Raw genomic sequence first — 19,025 nt, forward strand, 5'->3', positions numbered from 1 at the left:
TTCTGCTTCGTGAGTTGTAGCCACCCCCCCCACCCCCCACCCCACACCACCCCCCACCCCCATGGTGCCGGGTTACCGTGCGAATGCCGTGGGATAAAAATGACCGCATGCCCAGCATTGACACTGGAGCTGACAGCTTGATGGGTGTACAAATGCAGTTAATACCGAGCGCAACATAATGTATTTTAATTAAGGAAATAGGCTCCACGGTAAGGAATCCCCACTATAAATCATTGCGCAACATGTGAGAGAGTCACATTGAACCTTTTGGCCACTGTGGGACCTGCTCACTTACCTGAAAATATGGTATCTGAGTCTGAAAGTTGATGGCACTTCTTATTCTGGACCTGAAAGGGATCATGTTCTGCCGTCTGTTGGAGTTAGTTTATTTGCTGTGCGCTACATGAGCGCCACAAATGTTTAGATGTGTTGCGCTCTCCTTTCGGGACCCTTCACTTCATCCTCGGTCTTAAAGTCATTTTATCTTTTTTGAAGTTTCGGTCATCAATCCCAGCGTCTTTTCTCAGTGGCGTTGAGACTGTGGACATTATTTGACCAAAATAGTAATAATAATTTATTTATTTATTTATTTTTACACATTTTCAAAAATAATGTGAAAGTTTGAATGTGACGCTTTTTTTTTTTTTTGACGTGGATCTCATCATCTCTTTCTATATCTGATCAGCCATAACATTAGGAACATTAACAGATGAGGTGAGGATCGTTAATTGTTTACAGATCATTTCATTTTATTCAGCGACCTCGTGCCACTTTTACCTGAACAAAAACATGCGGAGGAAGAAAAAACAACTATTATACATAAGCGAGCATTGGGGATTGGTGAAAAGCAAACGGGACGGAATATCAAACAGAACCTGAGGACAGAGAGAAAGAAAAATCAAGTAGAGAGAGAGAGAGAGAGAGAGAGAGAGAGAGAGAGGAGAGAGAGAGAGAGAGAGAGAGAGATGAGAGAGAGAGAGAGAGAGAGAGAGGAGAGAGAGAGAGAGAGGAAGAGAGAGAGAGAGAGGAGAGAGAGAGAGAGAGAGAGAGAGAGAGAGGGAGAGAGAGAGAGAGAGAGAGAGGAGAGAGAGGAGAGAGAGAGAGAAAATTGTATGGAGAGTGAGGAAAAGTGATATTTAGGCTTAGGCCTACATTAGGGATGCACCGATACCAGGTATTGGTCCGATACTGCTCATACTTGTATGTCACAGATGATGTGACACTTTCTAATACAAGCCTGATACAACTGTGAAGTTAGCCACAATGTCGCTCATTAATTTTACCGCTCCCCCAAGATGTGCTAGATGCTACGTGCTAAAGAGTTTCAAATCTCCCACACCAGCAATGCTACATGCTACATGCTCACCACGACTAAAGTACGTTGGAATGAGTGTGTGTGGCGGCATACAGTAAGCTCCGCCTACAGCCTCCAGTATACTGTGTACATGGAGCAGTACGGACCTTGATGCTAAAGTAGCGTAGCGGTCGAAGCGGAGCTAGCCGGGAGCTACACATAGCCTCCGCACATTATTTGCATACGCAGTACAAATTAGGCTTTATGGTATTCAATAAGTACTCGTATCGGTACTCAGTATCGGCAGTAGCTACAGGATAGTACTTGTCCTTTAAAGAAGCGGTATCGGTGCATCGTGGGTCACATGATGGCAGAACTCACCCATGTTCATTAGAATTAGAAGGCCCGAGCAGTCCGATACAACCGACGCGCAAACTGCTGCTCGTGCCACCCTAAAGACGATATGCACTGTGCAGAAAAAGGCGATGAGAATAGTCTGCAATGTTGGCCATTATGCACACACAGACATTAAAATTTATGGACATGGTGAATTTAAGACCACGCAAATTATGTACAAAGCTAAAAACAAAGGACTCCCAAATAATATCCAAAAAATGGTTCACAGGAAAGAGATAGTGGATATAATTTAAGAAGGAGAGAAATCTCTCACGCGCCACACTCAAAAGCATGTGCATACTGTCGATGGGGTGAGGCTGTGGAATCGTCTACCTGGAATAATCAAGAAAGCGCAACTCAAAAGAAGGTTTAAAATGTTTACATTAGAAAAATACATAAATTAAGGTGGACACGGGACAAATGTCTCATTTCCCTCTTCAAGAGGTTGATTTGAATCGCCATACAGTCGGATTTTTGCCATTTTGCATAGATTTTAAAAAGAAATTTCTTTTATTTACATTATATGTCGTTTTTCTTATTATTTTCAGACTAATGTACCTCAAATTATTACATTTTCTCAATAAGGAGAAAGTATGACATGTTGACAGAGTAAACAGTCGCCGTTTCAAAGTTAGATGTTTAAAAGGGGGAAGGCAAACATAAGTTAGCTTCTTCCTTCTCCTTTTTTTGAACATGCTGAGACTTTTGATTTTCTTATTTTCTGCTAAAATATGTTTGTTACTAATAATTATGTACATGTTCAAAAAATAAATTTCACTCATTCCATTCATGCTAATGTTGGCATCAAGCGTTCGGTTTCCCACTCGGAATGTCGTTCATAAATCCCTTTGTAGATGTGTTTATGCCTTGACATTTTTGCTGGCAGGCGTGTGTGTGTGTGTGTGTGTGTGTGTGTGTGTGTGTGTGTGTGTGTGTGTGTGTGTGGTGTGTGTGTGTGTGTGTGTGTGTGTGTGTGTGTGTGTGTGTGTGTGTTCACACAGTTGGCTACTGCAGACTAATCGTAAAAGGAGAAGGCACCTGCCATGTTGTCACATACTCCACATTAAGTGAGAGGCGACCGCTTTATAATCGTGGTTATTTCAGGGCACAAAATCATTTGTGACAATTTTTTTTTTTTTTGTATGAAAATAGAAAAGACATGAATGAAAGTACAAACAGCTTATGGCTTTTCATAACACTTTAATTCAAAGTCAAAAAGCACTGATCACTGGTACCCAATACAAACAAAAAACAAAAAAAACAGTGATATTTTAAGCATGAAGCCATGTGACTTCAGCAAAGCATCTCCATTACACTGAGACATGTTTATAAGGTGTCAGAGCCATAAAATATGGTTTTAATATGGTTTTAAAGAGTTTATATTACTGTGATTCATGCATATATATATATACATATATATATATATTATGAGTTTCATTATTCATAGCAAATAATATATTACTGTTGTCATTTAGTGTGTTCTCTGACTTTCTTTAACCTTAAACATTAATTATTCAATTTTTTTCTTCATAAATTGTTGGACTTTCAATAACAGAAATAATAATTAGAATTGTATTTTACTTAGTTTTACACTTTATGTTGTGATACACGAGTGGCCAATAACAGCAGTTTTACTCACTTTAAGTGTGCTCTTACTCTGTGACTGTATTTTTAATTGTTTTTCATGTACTTGTCTTCTCTGTTATTTATTTGCTTTAAGAACATTTTGGTATTATTTTGACACTGTAAACTTGCTTTATGTGCCAGGAAACGCTTGTAAAAGAGCTTATAATCTCATCGTGGCTCTCCTGAGTAAATAAACACTAATGAAAAGTCCAAACTAACCCTTTATATAGTGGAATAATAATTTAGTTTAACGATTACAAGCCCCAAAGATAGAGTCAGAATAAAAACAGACCCTCGTTTATAGTGGATATCATTACAGTGGCGTCGGAGCACTGCTGCAGTTCCTCACCAAATTTACAAAATAAAAGCTAGCTGACGTGCGGGTGAGCTGAACGACTGAAGGCCACAGTAATACTGACAATATTTACAATTATTTTTGGAGCAACGCATGCCACAACATCAGACTCGACGGTAAAAAAATAAAAGTCTCTCTGTTAAACTAACTTGCGTTGATATAAAAAATACTGATAAAGAGGCAGCTTTTGATTCTGAGCTTCTTGAATTCTATGTATAATCAATATTTCTATAATAGCTTGTTCTCCTGCCGCCATTTTGACCCTCTGTTCTGCTTGGATCCTTTAGATGTTGTTGTGTTTGTTTGTTTATAAAAAAAGAAAATAATGCTTGCTTTGTAAACAATGTGCATCTCGCAATAAAGTGAATATATAAAGAATTAAAGTACGGATCACGATCCAGCCGCTGCCGATATTTTTTTCTCACTGGCCGGAAAACAAGGGAAAATAATCACATGAAATCTGCACTTCCTGGATTTTTTTTTTTTTTACACAAGACAGTTTGGTTTGGTTTTATGCCATGGATGCCTAATTCACCCTCTCACATGGTTTCATTCGACCCCAGCAGAACCCTTGGTTGACGGAGTGTTGCTCCCCGGGGGTTCAGTGTCTAAAAGTAGAACGGGAGGCAGAGTTTCAGGCTCCTAGTTTCAGTTAGTTGAACTCACACAGTCTGGATCCGGATTAAATGGTCAATATTTGATTAGATTAAAGGATTTTTACACCTTCATTTAGTTCGGGTGACTAAATGAAGGGGTAAAAATCGAATCAAACCGCCTGGAAAACCTCAAGATTACTGGTTTGGTGGCGCCGTCACCCGAAATAAACACCGACCAGAGAGGAAGTAAAGAAGAAACTCCGCTCATTGATTGGCCGGTGGTGAAAAGCGGGAGTCCCGCCGCTTTAGCCCGTGCTGGCTAGGTTAATTAGCTCGTGGCTAATGGGTATAGCCACAAACAACGGCAATATAAAGTCTTCAGCCCAGATATCAATGAGTCTTCGTTGCTACTTCTTTCTATGTACTCTACATCTACCCGCAAGATATTTATCAACTTTTCGTTTTCTACATCTGCTTCTTCTGATTCGTGCGGTTAGCTTTGTTTGTTTACTACCCAGAATGCATTGTTCTCTCGTTTCCCTGAAGAGACTCTGGTCCGGATCAAACAGGGGAATGTGAACACGTCCTTCTGCATCATGCATGTCTGAACACCGTGTTTTCTCCGTACTGGAACTTCCTGCAGTACGTCTCATTATATCTGCTCAATTATGATCAATTACCCGTTCTTTTAATCGCTCTTTACTGCGAGAGGTACGCGAGAGGACGACGTCGGCGGTTTGGAGATTCCTTCATATTTATGACGGTGACGAGCTGTAAATTATGTTCCGGCAAAATATCGAGAGGAGGAGAAGGATAGTCGGTACGACACCGGCAACTTCATCACCAGAGATGTTTGGAACTGCAGAATGTTTAGTTCACCTGCTCAGTGGATCACGGCAACGCAGAGCCTTCGCATATCGCATGTGGAGTTTGAATGAGGCTTCATGGCATTTAATAAGTTCTTCTATTGGTACTTGGTATCGGCAGGCAGCTACAGGTTAGTACTCGTACTCGTCCTTTTGTAAAAGTGGTATTGGTGCATCCCTACTCTTTACTATTCGCCGACGCCGTCCAGTTGCTTCGGTGGTCAGAGTTTCTCCAGCAAAACAGTAGAACTGGCCTCAAGTGCTGCTGGTTCCATTTCCCCGGGTCGGTGAAGAGATCCCTTTACTTAAAATAAGTCCCGAGTCGTCACGCCAGCCTGCAGGAAACACACCTCAGCTGTTTCAGCCACTGCAATTCGAGTCCATCCCGAGTATTCCTGTATCTGACACGCAGCACGATGGTTGGGGAAGGTGTGTACCGATCGCTGTGGGGTCCGGCGGAGCTCAGACCGGGTGCGTGGCTCCGAGTGCGAAAGTCTCTTTGGGAAGCAGTGGCGATCCTGCGAACACGACGAGGTTCATTAATGCCAATATTCAAAGTATATCAAAAGTAAATTTTTTAGACCTTTAACCTATCTTACCTGCAGACGGATAAAGCTTCCAGTCCTGAGTCTCTACCCGGGTTGCAGGCCTGAACGAAGAGGAGGCGGACGCTCAGACACGACACATCATATTTGTGCGGCATGAAAATATCACAGGTGCTTTAAATCTCAGAGCGGAAAAAAATAAAATGCAAGCGGTAGATCCCGACTGTGCTGCAGCCAGAGTGTGAAACCGGACCGGCTGGTCTACAGACGTGTTAATAGTAGAAACATGGGGGGGTGGGGGGTTGGGGGGGGGACGTGGGGGGGGGTCAGGAGCATCAACGCGACCTGCAGTGTCAGAATCTGTATTTCAGAGCGGCGCGCACTAAAAACACTTGACGTCACTCACCTGCCCTCCTTGAAAAAGGGTTGACGCCACCAGACGGGGGCGGCGGCGGAAACATGCTAGGGGGTCCTGCAGCGGCAGGCGGAGGAAGAGGAAGAGGAGGAGGAGGAAGAGCAGGAGTGAAGGCAGGCGTGGGCAATTGTTCCTTTAAAAAACACACACACACACACAAAAAAGCACATTACGCAATAGAAATAATGTAAATATAAACAATGCTGAGAATGTTACTTTAACGCAGTGTTTGTTCTGCTCACTGAGCCTCGGCTTACACATTTCAAAGTAAAAATCCAGAACTTTTGTTGCATTTGTTGCAGGCCCTGTATACGCAACAAGGCTTCAAGTGAAAACATATTGCATTTTCATTTCAGAAATTTTGGGGGGGAAAAGTTTTGAAAACGCTGCCAGTTTAGACAGAAACAACAGAAATTATGCAGTAAGCCATTTGGGCCACTAGTGGGTGCTGTTCTTTGTTTTTATAATGAAACCACACACAGACACACACACAGTTGCACTGTTATTACGGTGACTGTCAAAATAAAAGCACTAAGTCCCAGGAGAATAAGGACTGTTCTTATTGTCCAGCTACTGAGCATGTGCAGAAGAACCATAGAACACATGCACAGCAGCGTTTCCAGAGATGGGATTGCACTTTTTTTAGTTCCACACTGGGAGCCGTTGTGTAAACGTGTCCCGATTCACATATCATGATAAAAGTTTATGCCACGTGAGTGAGCGAGTCTTGTGGATGCGACTATCAGATTAGACAAGTAATTATATGGGAAAACCAAAAACAAAAAGCCGTGAGAGGCAGTGGTAAAAGAACGACGACTTTTTAAAAAAAATCTCAGTTTTACCATCTGAGGGTCAGAAGTCTCCTTTTGGACATCTTTGGGTTTGGACTTGAACCAGCCGCTGAACCATCCCGCCTTTGTGCTCTGCGTGGAACAGAAGCACAGGTGCGACGATATACGAACAACGTGGCGGTCAGACGTACCGTCGGGGTTGAACACTCACCTGCATCGGGGCGTCGGCGGTTTGGCTGGAATCCTCGAACCCCTGAGGAATGACCTGCTGGCTCTGGACATGCCAACTGTTCATCAAGGGGCTCGCCTTTAAGGGCCAAATACAGATATTTAAATGTGTGATCTCTATTCCATAGCAACTGGGACAATGTGTAACAACGCAGGGAAAACTAGAGCTACACTCGGTAGAGCGCAGACCTTCGCCGACGCCGCATTTGTTTGTGGAACGGAGTTAGCTAGCCTGTCAGGTAGCCACGTCACTCAGTGGAGCACCGAGCAGCGAGTGTCTCCATGGCAACAGACGCTGATCTCCTTTGATGAGGTTCCTCTCTCATCCACTTTGAATGGGAACCTTTTTTTCATAGTTGTTTGGGGGATTTATTCATAAACGGTTTGCCGTTGACGTCTCAAAATCTAATCGGTCGGTTTGTGGATGACGACAAATCATCTCTGATAATTTCATGCAATTTGGGTGAGGAATTTTTGCGAAAGGTTAGTGAGTAACACACATACAAACCAATAAATAAATATATATATGCAGAGGAAAACATAATCTTTTCAGCCAACTTTGTTGGGGATGGTAATAAATAAATACATGCAAAGACAAAAACCTAACCAGATTTTAAAAAAACAAAACGCTGATTTGTAAATTATTCAGAACGTCATGTTGCACACACACGGTGTGATTTTCTTGGGAAATGTGATCAAATGTCCTTTCTTTCTTTCCACTCTTGTGGCCTCGTCAATAAATCAGTGATAAATGAATAAAGTGTGCAGCGGGAACAGCCTGTCACTTCCTTAGTTTGCAAAGAGAAAAATCCTTTCTGGCACCATAATTCACTCCGATCCACCTCGCCGAGGGCCTGAAGTGCGACTGATCGTATCTGAAAAGCATCGTTATCGTGTCCGATGGAGATTAAAGTGCTTGGAGATGTTTCTGGTTCAAACCTGCTGGCGAACAACATCTTTCTGTTTCTATGTATGCACGTCTTCAGGGACGATTTGTCATCATCCAAAACAATGGAAACTAAAGAACCTTAACATCGCTAGGTGGAGGTGAAGGTCTTGCGCTCTGCCTGTTCCAGACTCTATTAGTTTAGATTCAGAGATTCAGATTCAGATTCACTTTATTAATCCCTTGGGAGGACTACCTCAGGGAAATTCGAGTTCCAGCAGCTTTAACAGGACAGGAGCAGCAACACAGAGAGCAAAGAATAAAGAATAAATGAAATAGGATAAGTCTAAAAAAATAAAAATAAAAATAAAATAAGATAAATAACTATGTACAATATTATGTAGACGCTTCACTAACCTTAACTAAGTAGAAATAGCAAAAGACTAAGAACTCCAAATAAATAAAATATAAAGTGACAGGTGACATTAGAAATGCACTGTGATTACAGTCAGGTTTAGGAGTCGGGTAGCGTAGCTGCTACTTCCTTCCGTCCTCTTTATGCCGAATTTCAGAGTTATTTGATCATTTTGATCTTTCGAGGTTTTTAAATAAGCAGATTATTAGATTCCTCACCATTCCTGCGCCGGACGATCCCTCGACGCCTGTGGGAACAAATAAAAATCAAACAGGACACCGGCGTCAATGAAGGTGTGTGTGTGGGGGGGGGGGGGGGGGGGGGGGGGGAGGGGCATGTGACTTCAGGTTCTCACCTTCCACCGCAGACGGCAGGTTGCTGCTTTGAGGCCAATGTGATTTAACGTCGTCGACTCCGGTGCTGTGATAACCGAGGAGCTGGCCTGGAGCCACGGTGGGAGAGGGTGGGGAGGGTGGAGAGGGGAGGGCCACTGGCGCCGGCGCCAGCACACAGGGAGCGGCGGCCTGCATCCTACATGGAGACATGGCCGGGGGGTGGGGGGGGTGACGCGGGTCTGACTGGACCGGAGTTCACGTGTGACAGAAATGACGGCGGCGGACGGTTTCGTACCAGCCGGCGGCCCCCCGCGGTGACGCCGTCACCTCCACGGAGTTCCCGTCGCTCCGATGTAAGAGGCTTTCCGGTTCCCCCGTGTCGTCGTAATAAAGGAAATCCGGTTCCGGACTCCGAACGTCAAAGGTCTGTTCGTTCAAATCTGATTCTGCGGAGAGAGAGAAAGAAATTATTTTTAAGGTTTTTGCCTCGAGGGAACATGTTCTTCTCTGACGGTACCTGGATGCTCTTTACCGCCTTCGCCAGTCCAAACGCCGGCGACGGGACCGGGCAGGTGTGTCTCAGCGTCGTCGTAACTCCCGCTCTGAGGACAATGTGGCAGAGACGTCAGAGCTCTGGATGCTAATGTTAGCATGCTAGCACTGTCTCAGGCTGCAACTGGATTCCAGCACTTTGTCCACTTTTGCCACCTTCGGCCAAATAAGATTCATCTGGAGCCACAAAATATACATAAAATACGGAAAAAACGTCTCATTATGTAATAAAAATGTCATTTTTAAATGACATTTTTTGCTATTTTGTTGTTATTTTGGCTGAATTTCTTCTTTTTTGGCCATATTTAACTACTTTAACCATTTTGATTGCTCCAGATTTTTCCTGATTGCTCTTGTTGAGTTCGAAACCCCTCCCCTCGAGGTGCTGCTGAATACCTGTAAACCGTGGAATCGAGCCCGCAGGCGTCTGAGCCAGTCCGGTTCCAGCGCCGCTGCACCCGGGCCGTCGTCAAACTGGCCCTCCGAGGACGTCAGTCTGTCCGAGAGCTGCGGGAACAACGACGACGACAACGACACGCGTTCACGCAGGCGCTCGTCTCGACAGATCTCTCTACGGTACCTGGTCGGACGTCGGACGTCGGACGTAAGCCGACCTTGACGACCTCCCCGGTGAGGACGAGGAGCGGCTCCTTCTGCCGGAGGACGGCCCGTCCCACCACCTCGCAGTAATGGAAGGCCTGAGACGACAGGCCGCAGTCCAGCAGGCGGCTGGCGTACAGCAATTTATACACCTGGAAGACAAAACTCTGCAATCATGCGTTGTTGGCATGAGCTGAAATCGCTCGAGTCGAAGGCCTGAGAAGGCGAGGAGCACCTGAAACGCCGGGATGGAGGAAGACTTGTCCAGAAGTGTGAGGCAGTACTCGTACAGCTCGGTGCATCGGATGGAGTCGTTAGTGGCAAAGTGTCCAAAGGATTGTCTCGAGGAGAGAAAAGGTGATTTTAAATAAGAACAGATAAAGACCCTCGACATGTCTGGACTACGGATTAAACGTCACAAGGCGGGAAACGTTGTTGTGGACATTAGTAAATCGGATGGTTTTATATAAAAACTGAGATCCCTCACAGCTCTTGTTTATATCAGTAATGTTAGATTTACATCTGTTCCTAGTGAGAGATGATGGTTATTTAGGGGCGTTAAATACAAAGTCCATGGGCCAATCAGTGGGGTTTCCTCCTCCCATGTTTCAAAAATGTAAAATCCTCAAACTTTTGGGGGTAAAATATCGTGAATGAAGGTACCGTTTACAACATTTTCAAGTGAAATTGGGAAACTTTCCTTGTTTCTGGGCGTCTTGTTCACACAGCAACGGCGTCTCGATGCCACCGAAAAGGCGAAAACTTTTCGTAAAAAGTTCCCACCCAGACTACATTTTCAGGGCTTATTTATCATCATCCAAGGACCAGTCGATCCGATTTTGGGACGTTAACGGCAAACTGTTTCTGAATAAATCAACAAAATGTTCCAGAACAAAGCGGATGGGAGAGGCACCTCATGGAGAGCAAAGGAGATGTTGCCATGGAGACGCTTCCTGCTCAGTGTCTCACACAGTGACGTCCCGACCTGACCTACCTGGTTAGCGTCGACATGCGCTGACGGCTATCACGCTACCCGCGCTATAACTGGGTTCCGCAAACAAACGCGTCGTTGGCGAAGGTCCGCGCTCTACCGAGTGTAGCTCTAGTTTAACGATGAAATAATATAACTTTTCCTCGATCTCAAACTCTGATGCTGCTGACCGGTAGGGGGCACCCTGGGGACTGACCAATCGCAGCGCGGCTCACCTGTGGCTGCTGCCCAGAAGCACCAGCCTCCCGGCTCTGGACGTGAACGCCCCGAAGGGGGCGCCAGCCGCCAGGTAGCACACATGGGCGGCGTGCACGAGGCCCCTGGAGGCTGCGGGGGAGAAGAGCAACACACATCAGCTCGCGTGTCGCGTTTGACGGCCCGTCGGTCAAAAAACGGCGCCCGTCCTACCGAGCGTGTCCCCCATGGCGGAGACGGCCTTGCGCTGGACGGCGGGGTCGGCGGCCTCGTTGGACAGCATGACGGCCAGGTGGGGCCTCCAGTCGCCCCACTTCTCGCTCCCGCAGCACTGAGAGCAGAAAAAGGATTAGACGCCACCGTCTACACACGACGTGTGATCCCGTGATTCCCATTCGGTGTGAGGTTGCGTTACCGTGGCGACGGCCGGGATCCTCCCGGACAGGAGCTGGAAGAGCGTCTGGAGGGGGTCGCTGGCCGACAGCTGGCTGGTGAACCTGCCAGCAGAGCGCTTTGTGTCACTGGACCCCCAATGTTTACTTTCAAAAATCATGGGGGAGGGGGGGAGGGGGTGGGGGGGAGGGGGTGAGGGGGGGTGAGAAAACGTATTACAAGCAAATTCTCTACGCTCTGCGGGGCAGTGTTAATGGCGTACGGCATGTGCTGCCATACTTCCAGCTAAATATAAATAACTCGTGTGTCCGACTTGTTCAGAGTTCGAACGTCAGGAGTCCGGTTGGATTTCCGCTCGCGTGCAGATTTAAGACACGAGAACCTCCAATTGAAATGAATCCAAAAAAAGCGGAATTTTTGTATTGACGGCATTATTTTGTTGGTCTGCCGAGGCGAATAATCTGAAAACACAAAAACACTCAAACTCGTTCGTCAGTATTCTTGTCCGAGGTAGTCAGCAGGTTTTGCTGCTCACTATTGAACGCTAAGAAACCATAAGAAACCATCATTTCCCTGTTTTATTAATTAATTTAAATGGTATTTTTCACTGCAGAAATTGACAGATTGGAAAATATTATTCTTATTGTTTTAAAATGTGGGTTTTTGTTTTCTCTTTTTGACTAGATTTATAGATGTTTTTTGTGTTTTTATATTCTTCGTCTTGATTTTTTTTATGATTTAGTGATGAGTTTTATTCATTTGTTTCTTAAATAAAGGTTTATTTCTGGTATTTTCCTTCTAGTCAAATGTGTTTAAGGACAAAATAAAAACAAAATGCAAATGATGAAATATCTTTTTTCTTCGGTCTTAAATCTCAAGAAATTACAACAAAATCACATTTAATAGTAATTCTTCCTTCCTTATACACATCGAGGTGCCTCCCTCACCTGTTCAGCACGGTGGTGTATGACCTGTTGTCCATTTTACCCGCCAAGAACAGAGCGTGACCCCACAGTCCGCCGGCCATGGCCTCCTCCAGAGCCTCCTGGGGAAAAAAATAAAAATTCTCACGTAAGAATGAAAGACCCATGATTCTTATCGGTATTTCTTAAATGGAAGTTGGTGATGAAACCTTCTTTCTTCCGGCCAGCAGCAGGCGGCTGTAGCTCCGCAGGACCTTCTCCGAACTCTCCGAGACGAAGCCGCCGGCGTCCCCCGTGAGCAGGTCGTCGTCACCTGCATGGGGCGGGGCCTCGGCGGCGACGGCGTCCTCGCTGAAGTCGATGAGCGAGCGATCGCCGGACTCCGGGCCGCCGTCTGTCCGCGAGTCCCGCATCAGCAGCTCCGCAACGTCCGACCCGACTATTTGCTGGACACGATGGGGGGAGAAATGTTTAGAAACCAAGGAAAAAGATCATTTATTCTGCGTTCGGCGTGAGGCAGGTTTCACTCACGCCGTTCTGTCGGCACAGCAGTATTAGGAGGTTCCACAAGAGGGCAGCAGAGCTCCTGTCCAGCAGCTTCTCGTCCCTCATGCAGGCTTCTGCCCATCTGCTGGGCAAACTCGATAGCGTCCACTTGTGCAGGTCCTCCCTTCAAACACAGGAGAAAAAAGAAAAAAGAAAAAAATTATAATAATAGGTTGCATGTATTTTATTTATTGGTTTGAATGTGTGCACATATTTTTCGCAAAAAAAAACTTTTAACCCAAGTTGCATGAATTTTTCAGGGATGATTTGTCATCGTCCGAGGACCAATCGATTCGATTTGGGGACGTGAAGGACGAACCTTTTTCCAAATAAATCCCCAAAACTGCCGGAAAATGTTCCAATGCAAAGTGGACGCGAGAGGCACCTCATGGAGAGATCGGCGTCTGTTGCCATGGAGACGCTCCCTGCTCGGGGCTGCACACTGTGCATTGCTGGGGATGCGAACTCGGCTCGGCGAACAAACGTGGCATTGTTGAAGGTCTGTACTCTTTTATATCTAACTCTATTATAATAATAATAATAATAATAATAATAATAATTGTTTTTTTACCAACAGAACTGTAAAACTGTATTTTTGATGTCCTGAAGTTGTTCAAAAATGCGTGAAATTTTTCAAGCGTGTCACAAAAAAACAGATTTCCTCTCACAGTCAAAAAACCTGCAGTGTGAGGTTAATCCAGACGCTTTGACACATTATCGTTGTCCCACACTGACGTACACCAAACCTATGTGAGACCCGTTCAACGCAGCATTAACTTCTTTTTGGATTTCAAGAGGCAAGAGAGAAACTAGTTTGTCTCTGACGAGAAGTTTTGTTACCTGGTTAAAGGTCGGGGAAGTTTCTCATCTCATGTTGCTCCTGCGTCTCACTCAAAATGACCTGCGCAGAAACAAAGAGGTCAAAGTGATACAGATAAAGGAAGAAAACACATTTTATTGATTTCCTGAATATTTGCTTCCTGATATTTTTTTTTTCAAAGAATGAGCTCATGGAAATACATTTTTCAAACAACGTCACTGTTTTTAACGTTGTCTTGACATTTACAGCTTTTAGACCTGAAATTATATATATATACGTATCTTTTTTAAATAAATTATAAATAATGATAAATAAATACATTTAATTAATAAATGTATTAATATTAAGAAAATATGAATTCATAAATGTTATAGTATTAAATCAATTTAAATTATTTAAAAATTATATATACATATATAATAAATGTAAATAAATAATAATATGTAAATGTAATTAAATAAAGTAATCCATTATTATGAAAAAATATATGAATTAATTAAATTAATAAATTTAATAGTATTAAATATATTTCAATTAAATTAAAATATATGGATATAGATATTATAAATATATTTTTATTTATCTATTTTATTTATTCATTGCAGTACAGATCATATATAGCCAAAATAATTTGCCTCTGCCTGTAACCCTAATTGGATGTTTGATTTATTTCCTATCGCTCATATGGCATTAATATTATGAACCTACTTCCAGACTGTGTATTTCCAGTGACTGATGTTCTCCTGGGCCGAGGCGGCCGGAGAAACCCGGACCAGCTGGCCGGCCGGCCCGAAGCTGACCACAGCGTGGGGGATGGAGAACTTCAGTGGGGCCGACGCAAGATGCAGGCGCTCTGGGGGGGGGGGGGGGGGGGTACGTGGCGAGTGAAGAGACGGGAACGAAATATAACGAGAAACAAAAAAAAAAAAAAAAAAAATCAAGGTGCTGCTCACCGCCGGCTGCTGGTCACCGGGTTCCGCTCCGTTCATGTACTGACTCAACTCGCAGCTGCTGGACGACAAACCCGAGTTCTTGGAGCTCGCCAACGTCCCGAGGTCAAAAGAAGACACGTCCTCGCGGTCCCTGGAGGGACTGTCCTCGAGTCGGTGGAGGTATGGTGCCGGGATTTTCTTTTCCCGGGTCATACCTGAAGCCAAAGTGGGTTTTACAATAAGCAGGAAGAAGCAGAAGCTGTTGCACATCACAGTGGTCGAAATCCGTGAAGCCGTTAGACATTTGACAGTGAAAGAGTACACAAGTATAAATGGTATCCCCCCCCCCCAGACGAAGGTGAAGCCGGATCGTCCTCACCTGTACTCGTCCGTTTGGACGCTCCTGGGAAGTTCCGGCTTCGCCGTTCTTTCGTAGTACTGATCGGCTCTCCAGTCCTGGGGACCCCACTGGACGGGATCTACGTGAAACGGAGATGCATTTCAGTATCCGGAGCTGCGGGAGAAGAAGCAGGCGTCGCGGCGAGGTCCCGTACCTGGCCGTCCCTGTAGTAGTCATAGTACCCGTAGCCGTCCCTGTAGTCCCTGTTGTACTGGGGTGCGTAGTAGTCCTGCCTGGGGAATTCAGATAAAGGTTTCTGATCTACAGCCGGGGGAAAATAGACTCGTGATCCGCATTTGGGTTTTCATAACAGTAGATATATACACGCACCTGGACGGAGGTCTTTGGTATTCCGGTCGCCCGTAGCCGGGGGTGAGAGTTATAGAGGTACTGTTCAGGTCTGGGGGTCGCCCTGTGGTACCCCTCAGGACGCCCCCAGTGCCTGTCCTGCTCTCTGGGCTTCGGCGGTGGATAGTTGGAGTCGCTGGAGTGGACGTCTCTATCCTGTCCGCCGTGCGGGGTGGCGGCCCGGGTCGGCCCAGGGGTGACCCCCTCGTGTAATCCTTGATGCCTTAACCTCCTCCTCCTCTTCCTCCTCCCTCCTCCTCTCCTCCTCCTCCTCCTCCTCCTCAATGGGCAACAACACCTGAACAGGGAAAACAAAATGTACGTAAGTATTGACTTGCAAAGCAAAACTCAGACCAAGAAGTGAGCCGAGGTCGTGTTTAAAGGAGTCGCGGCCCGCAAAGCGGCAACCAAAGTGCAAAAACTGGACTGCCACATCATTCCCCTGGGAACTCACAACCCCCGGCTGATAACGATAACATGAGGACAAGGTTCACCGAATATTCCGACCTGCGGAATAACTGCCGGGTGGGAAAGAGAAGGAAGGAGGGAAAAAAAAGAAAAAGTAAACACCTCTTCCACCTCCTCTCTCCTTCTTCCAGTGGTGAGAAAACTGTCAGTGAGCTGGAGGCAAACTGGAACACGCCTTAACCAGTCTGACAGCTGGAAGAAATCACGTCCATCCTCTTGTCAAATACACAGAAGAAGAAGAAAGAAAAGACAAAAACAAAAACCTGACTTCTGTCCAGCTTCACGTCGTAAACAAAGTCCTCGGCCCGTTGGAGGCTGACGGCGGAGAGGAAACAACAACTTGGGAATGTTGAGCGCTGCCACGTTGCCGGGCAGGGAGGATGAGGATGACGCTTCTTTCCATGTAAAAGCGACGTTTCGCCCACAGGGGGCGGTGAAGCACACCTAATAATTTGCTGAGTTGCGTCTGGCCAACGACTGCTCGAGGGGATGGTTGGATGGATGGAAGGATGGATGGATGGTCTGGATGGATGGATGGATGGATGGATGGATGGATGGATGGATCTTCTTAACCCTCAAATCGTCTTTCCACCGAGTCTTCTCGAGTCAAATTGGTCAAAATCATGAAATATAAAATGATCAACAAATCTTTACCTTCGGGAAGGTTACGCCTTTGTGCTGGGTGTATTTATGTATTTAGTTAGTTAGTTAGTTGCATTTAGTTATTCAGTAATTCATTTAAAAAATAAAATCACACGTGTTTCAAATTATAATGAACTTAGTTAAAATCCTATTAACTATACTCCCACATGTCTCCGTGTGAAGTAGGAAAAAAAAGTCAAAAGTCAGAATCACGCTTAATTGACACTGATTACCATTAACATTCAATGAATTGTGATTCCTCTCGACCAGTCCAACGTGACTGATGAGTTACAAAACTGAAGCAATACGTTAAAATAAAGAATATATTAAAAATAGAGAGAAAGAGTGGGAAAAAATAGTTTGCATTGTTGATTCACAACATCTCTAAAATGTCTCTAGTTTCTGACTTGATCTTTTTATTGTTGCTTTCAAAGATTCAATTAAAGGAGTTATATTATGGCAGAATTCACTTTCTATCCATCCATCCATCACTTTTCCCCAGGTCAATGCGGCTGACGGCCACAGGGTGTCGCTGTGCGCAGGCGCAGCACCAGGGGGCCGGATCGACGCTCCAGCACGTGGGCGGGCTGTATGCAGATGAGTTCCACGGATAGGGGCTCTCGCCAGTGGAAACCCGGCAGGCAGGCAGAGGACACACACACACACACACACATTCACACACACACACTTACACGGAGAGAGTCTCCGCGGACGGCAGCAGCTCAGGGACTCCGTCTCTGGATATTATCCGACACTCGCCGATGTGCAACATGACTTTGGAGGAAACCACCGGGGACAGTTCGACAGAAAGGTGAGCGCTGACCTGCTGTCACGTCGACCGTTTGGGCTGGAGGAGAAAATGGGTCAAAGGTGTTTTTTTTGCACCTTCGTGGGTGCACAGAATGTTTTTTTTTTCTTTTTTCTGCAGCATTTACACTGAACATGCAACGTTGCTCCATGAATGGTTTTGCATGAGTTAGAGTGAAGAAATAAGCCAAATTTTCATTGATCATGTGTTTTTTTTGTTGCATTTTTTCGATTGCCCCCCCCCCCCTCTCAGGATGGACTTGGTGGCTGAAGCTTTGAAGACGTGCTGAGCTCTGCGTTTGCCTCAGGGTTGCATCACTGTGGGAGTTTACGAGGCTGCAAAGGTCCCTCATGGTGTGAGTTTAATTAAAGAAAACCACCACTTGCACACAATGACACAACCCAGCCTGGAGAGATGGTTTGCCCCCCCCCCCCCCAACGCCCCCCCCCTCTCCCGCCTCCTCCGCCTCCACCCTCGTCTCATGTGTTTCTTTTTTCCCACCCACTCCCTCCCTCCCTCCCCGTCGCACTCAGGGACCCAGACAATGTGGTGTCTGTGTCTGCTGGCCCGCAAGCGAGGATGAGGAGGATGTGGCGCTGGCAGATCCACTTCACCTTGATCCAGGCCTTCTGCTGCGAGAACGACATCAACATCCTGCGCGTGAGCAACACGCAGCGTCTCGCCCAGATCCTGGGCGGGGTGAAGCCCGGCGCCGAGCCCATGACCTGCACTGCGTCCTCGTCACCGTGAGTCCTCCTACGTCACGCCAGCGTGTCGCTCCCGGTTCCCTGGAGATACGCTGATGATTGACCCCCGCCTTTCCTCTTCCTCCTGCAGAACCCCCAGTCCTGCCTGCTGGAGGACCAGGCCCTCAGCCAGCTGAACCGCTTCTGCAGGGACAGTCGCTGCCTGGACCAGTGGGTGCCGGTCGTCAACCTCCCGACCGATGAGGAACGCCTCGCCCCCCCGGGATGCTCACCTGTCGCGTGCAGGGGAGGGGGAAAGGTCTTTTATTTTGGAGGAAAAAGAAAAAAAGTGATTGCACAGGAGATTGTGTCGATGTCAAGTGTTGGGGACTCGTTCGGAAACGCTTTTCCCACGGAGGGAAGAGAAGACAGAGGAGGGAGGGGGATAAAAAAAACAACCGGGACGGAAGGGAAGCGCCCCGACAGCTTTACCAGGTCAGGACGAACTCATGTTCCGAGGAAGAGGAGGAGGAGGAGAAAGGAGTGACTCAGCAGTCTGAGGATTTCCAGCGTGTGACTGCGTCTTGCTCTGCCGAGAAAAGGAATGCCGTTCAGGGGAAATTTGGGATCATGTGCCGGGAGGAACGCCGGGGGAGGGGGCTGGCCCGGCCGTCCGGCCAAGGGGGGGGGGGTGTGGAACCAGCGACCAGCTCCCACAACTCGTACGATTTGACCAAAATCACAGCACGTTTTTTTATTTTTTTTATTTAAAAATTATTTAAGAGAGTTAACTTCATGAAATGGGGAAAGGCCGACGTGACGTTCAAGACTTTTTCTACCAACTGAAGCCGTTTTATGTATTAATAAGTTAATGGAGTTTATTTATTGTTGTATATTTGTCAGATTTCACATCTTGTTATGTTAAGTTGAATTAAATAAAAGAAAAAGGAAAAATCAATAGCTTTCATGCTAC

At 45.8% G+C, this 19,025-nt stretch overlaps 2 protein-coding genes across 2 annotated transcripts; one reads left to right on the forward strand and one right to left on the reverse strand.

Moving 5' to 3' along the window:
- Positions 1-2,734: 2,734 nt before the first annotated feature.
- Positions 2,735-15,175, reverse strand: sec16b (SEC16 homolog B, endoplasmic reticulum export factor). The gene is given in 26 exon segments (XM_080506326.1): positions 2,735-5,651; positions 5,733-5,782; positions 6,085-6,226; positions 6,936-7,016; positions 7,096-7,191; positions 8,632-8,660; positions 8,769-8,944; positions 9,044-9,194; positions 9,266-9,350; positions 9,697-9,807; positions 9,915-10,052; positions 10,136-10,241; positions 11,107-11,218; positions 11,300-11,417; positions 11,502-11,583; positions 12,427-12,524; positions 12,612-12,848; positions 12,934-13,026; positions 13,028-13,056; positions 13,059-13,072; positions 13,789-13,801; positions 13,804-13,849; positions 14,477-14,496; positions 14,499-14,619; positions 14,722-14,915; positions 15,080-15,175. Coding segments are annotated over 24 exon segments (2,307 nt in total). The 5' UTR covers positions 14,914-14,915; positions 15,080-15,175; the 3' UTR covers positions 2,735-5,651; positions 5,733-5,765.
- Positions 15,176-17,319: 2,144 nt separating this feature from the next.
- LOC308137429 (growth arrest and DNA damage-inducible protein GADD45 alpha-like) lies at positions 17,320-18,686 on the forward strand (the record flags this gene model as incomplete). Its single annotated transcript, XM_080506106.1, is given in 11 exon segments — positions 17,320-17,369; positions 17,619-17,638; positions 17,641-17,663; positions 17,665-17,709; positions 17,711-17,721; positions 17,900-17,918; positions 17,920-17,934; positions 17,936-17,965; positions 17,967-18,084; positions 18,087-18,112; positions 18,204-18,686. Coding segments are annotated over 11 exon segments (753 nt in total). The 3' UTR covers positions 18,600-18,686.
- Between the last annotated feature and the right edge of the window lie 339 nt (positions 18,687-19,025).

This window comes from Blennius ocellaris, assembly GCF_963422515.1.
Source record: "Blennius ocellaris genome assembly, chromosome: 12".
Classification (NCBI taxonomy): domain Eukaryota; kingdom Metazoa; phylum Chordata; class Actinopteri; order Blenniiformes; family Blenniidae; genus Blennius; species Blennius ocellaris.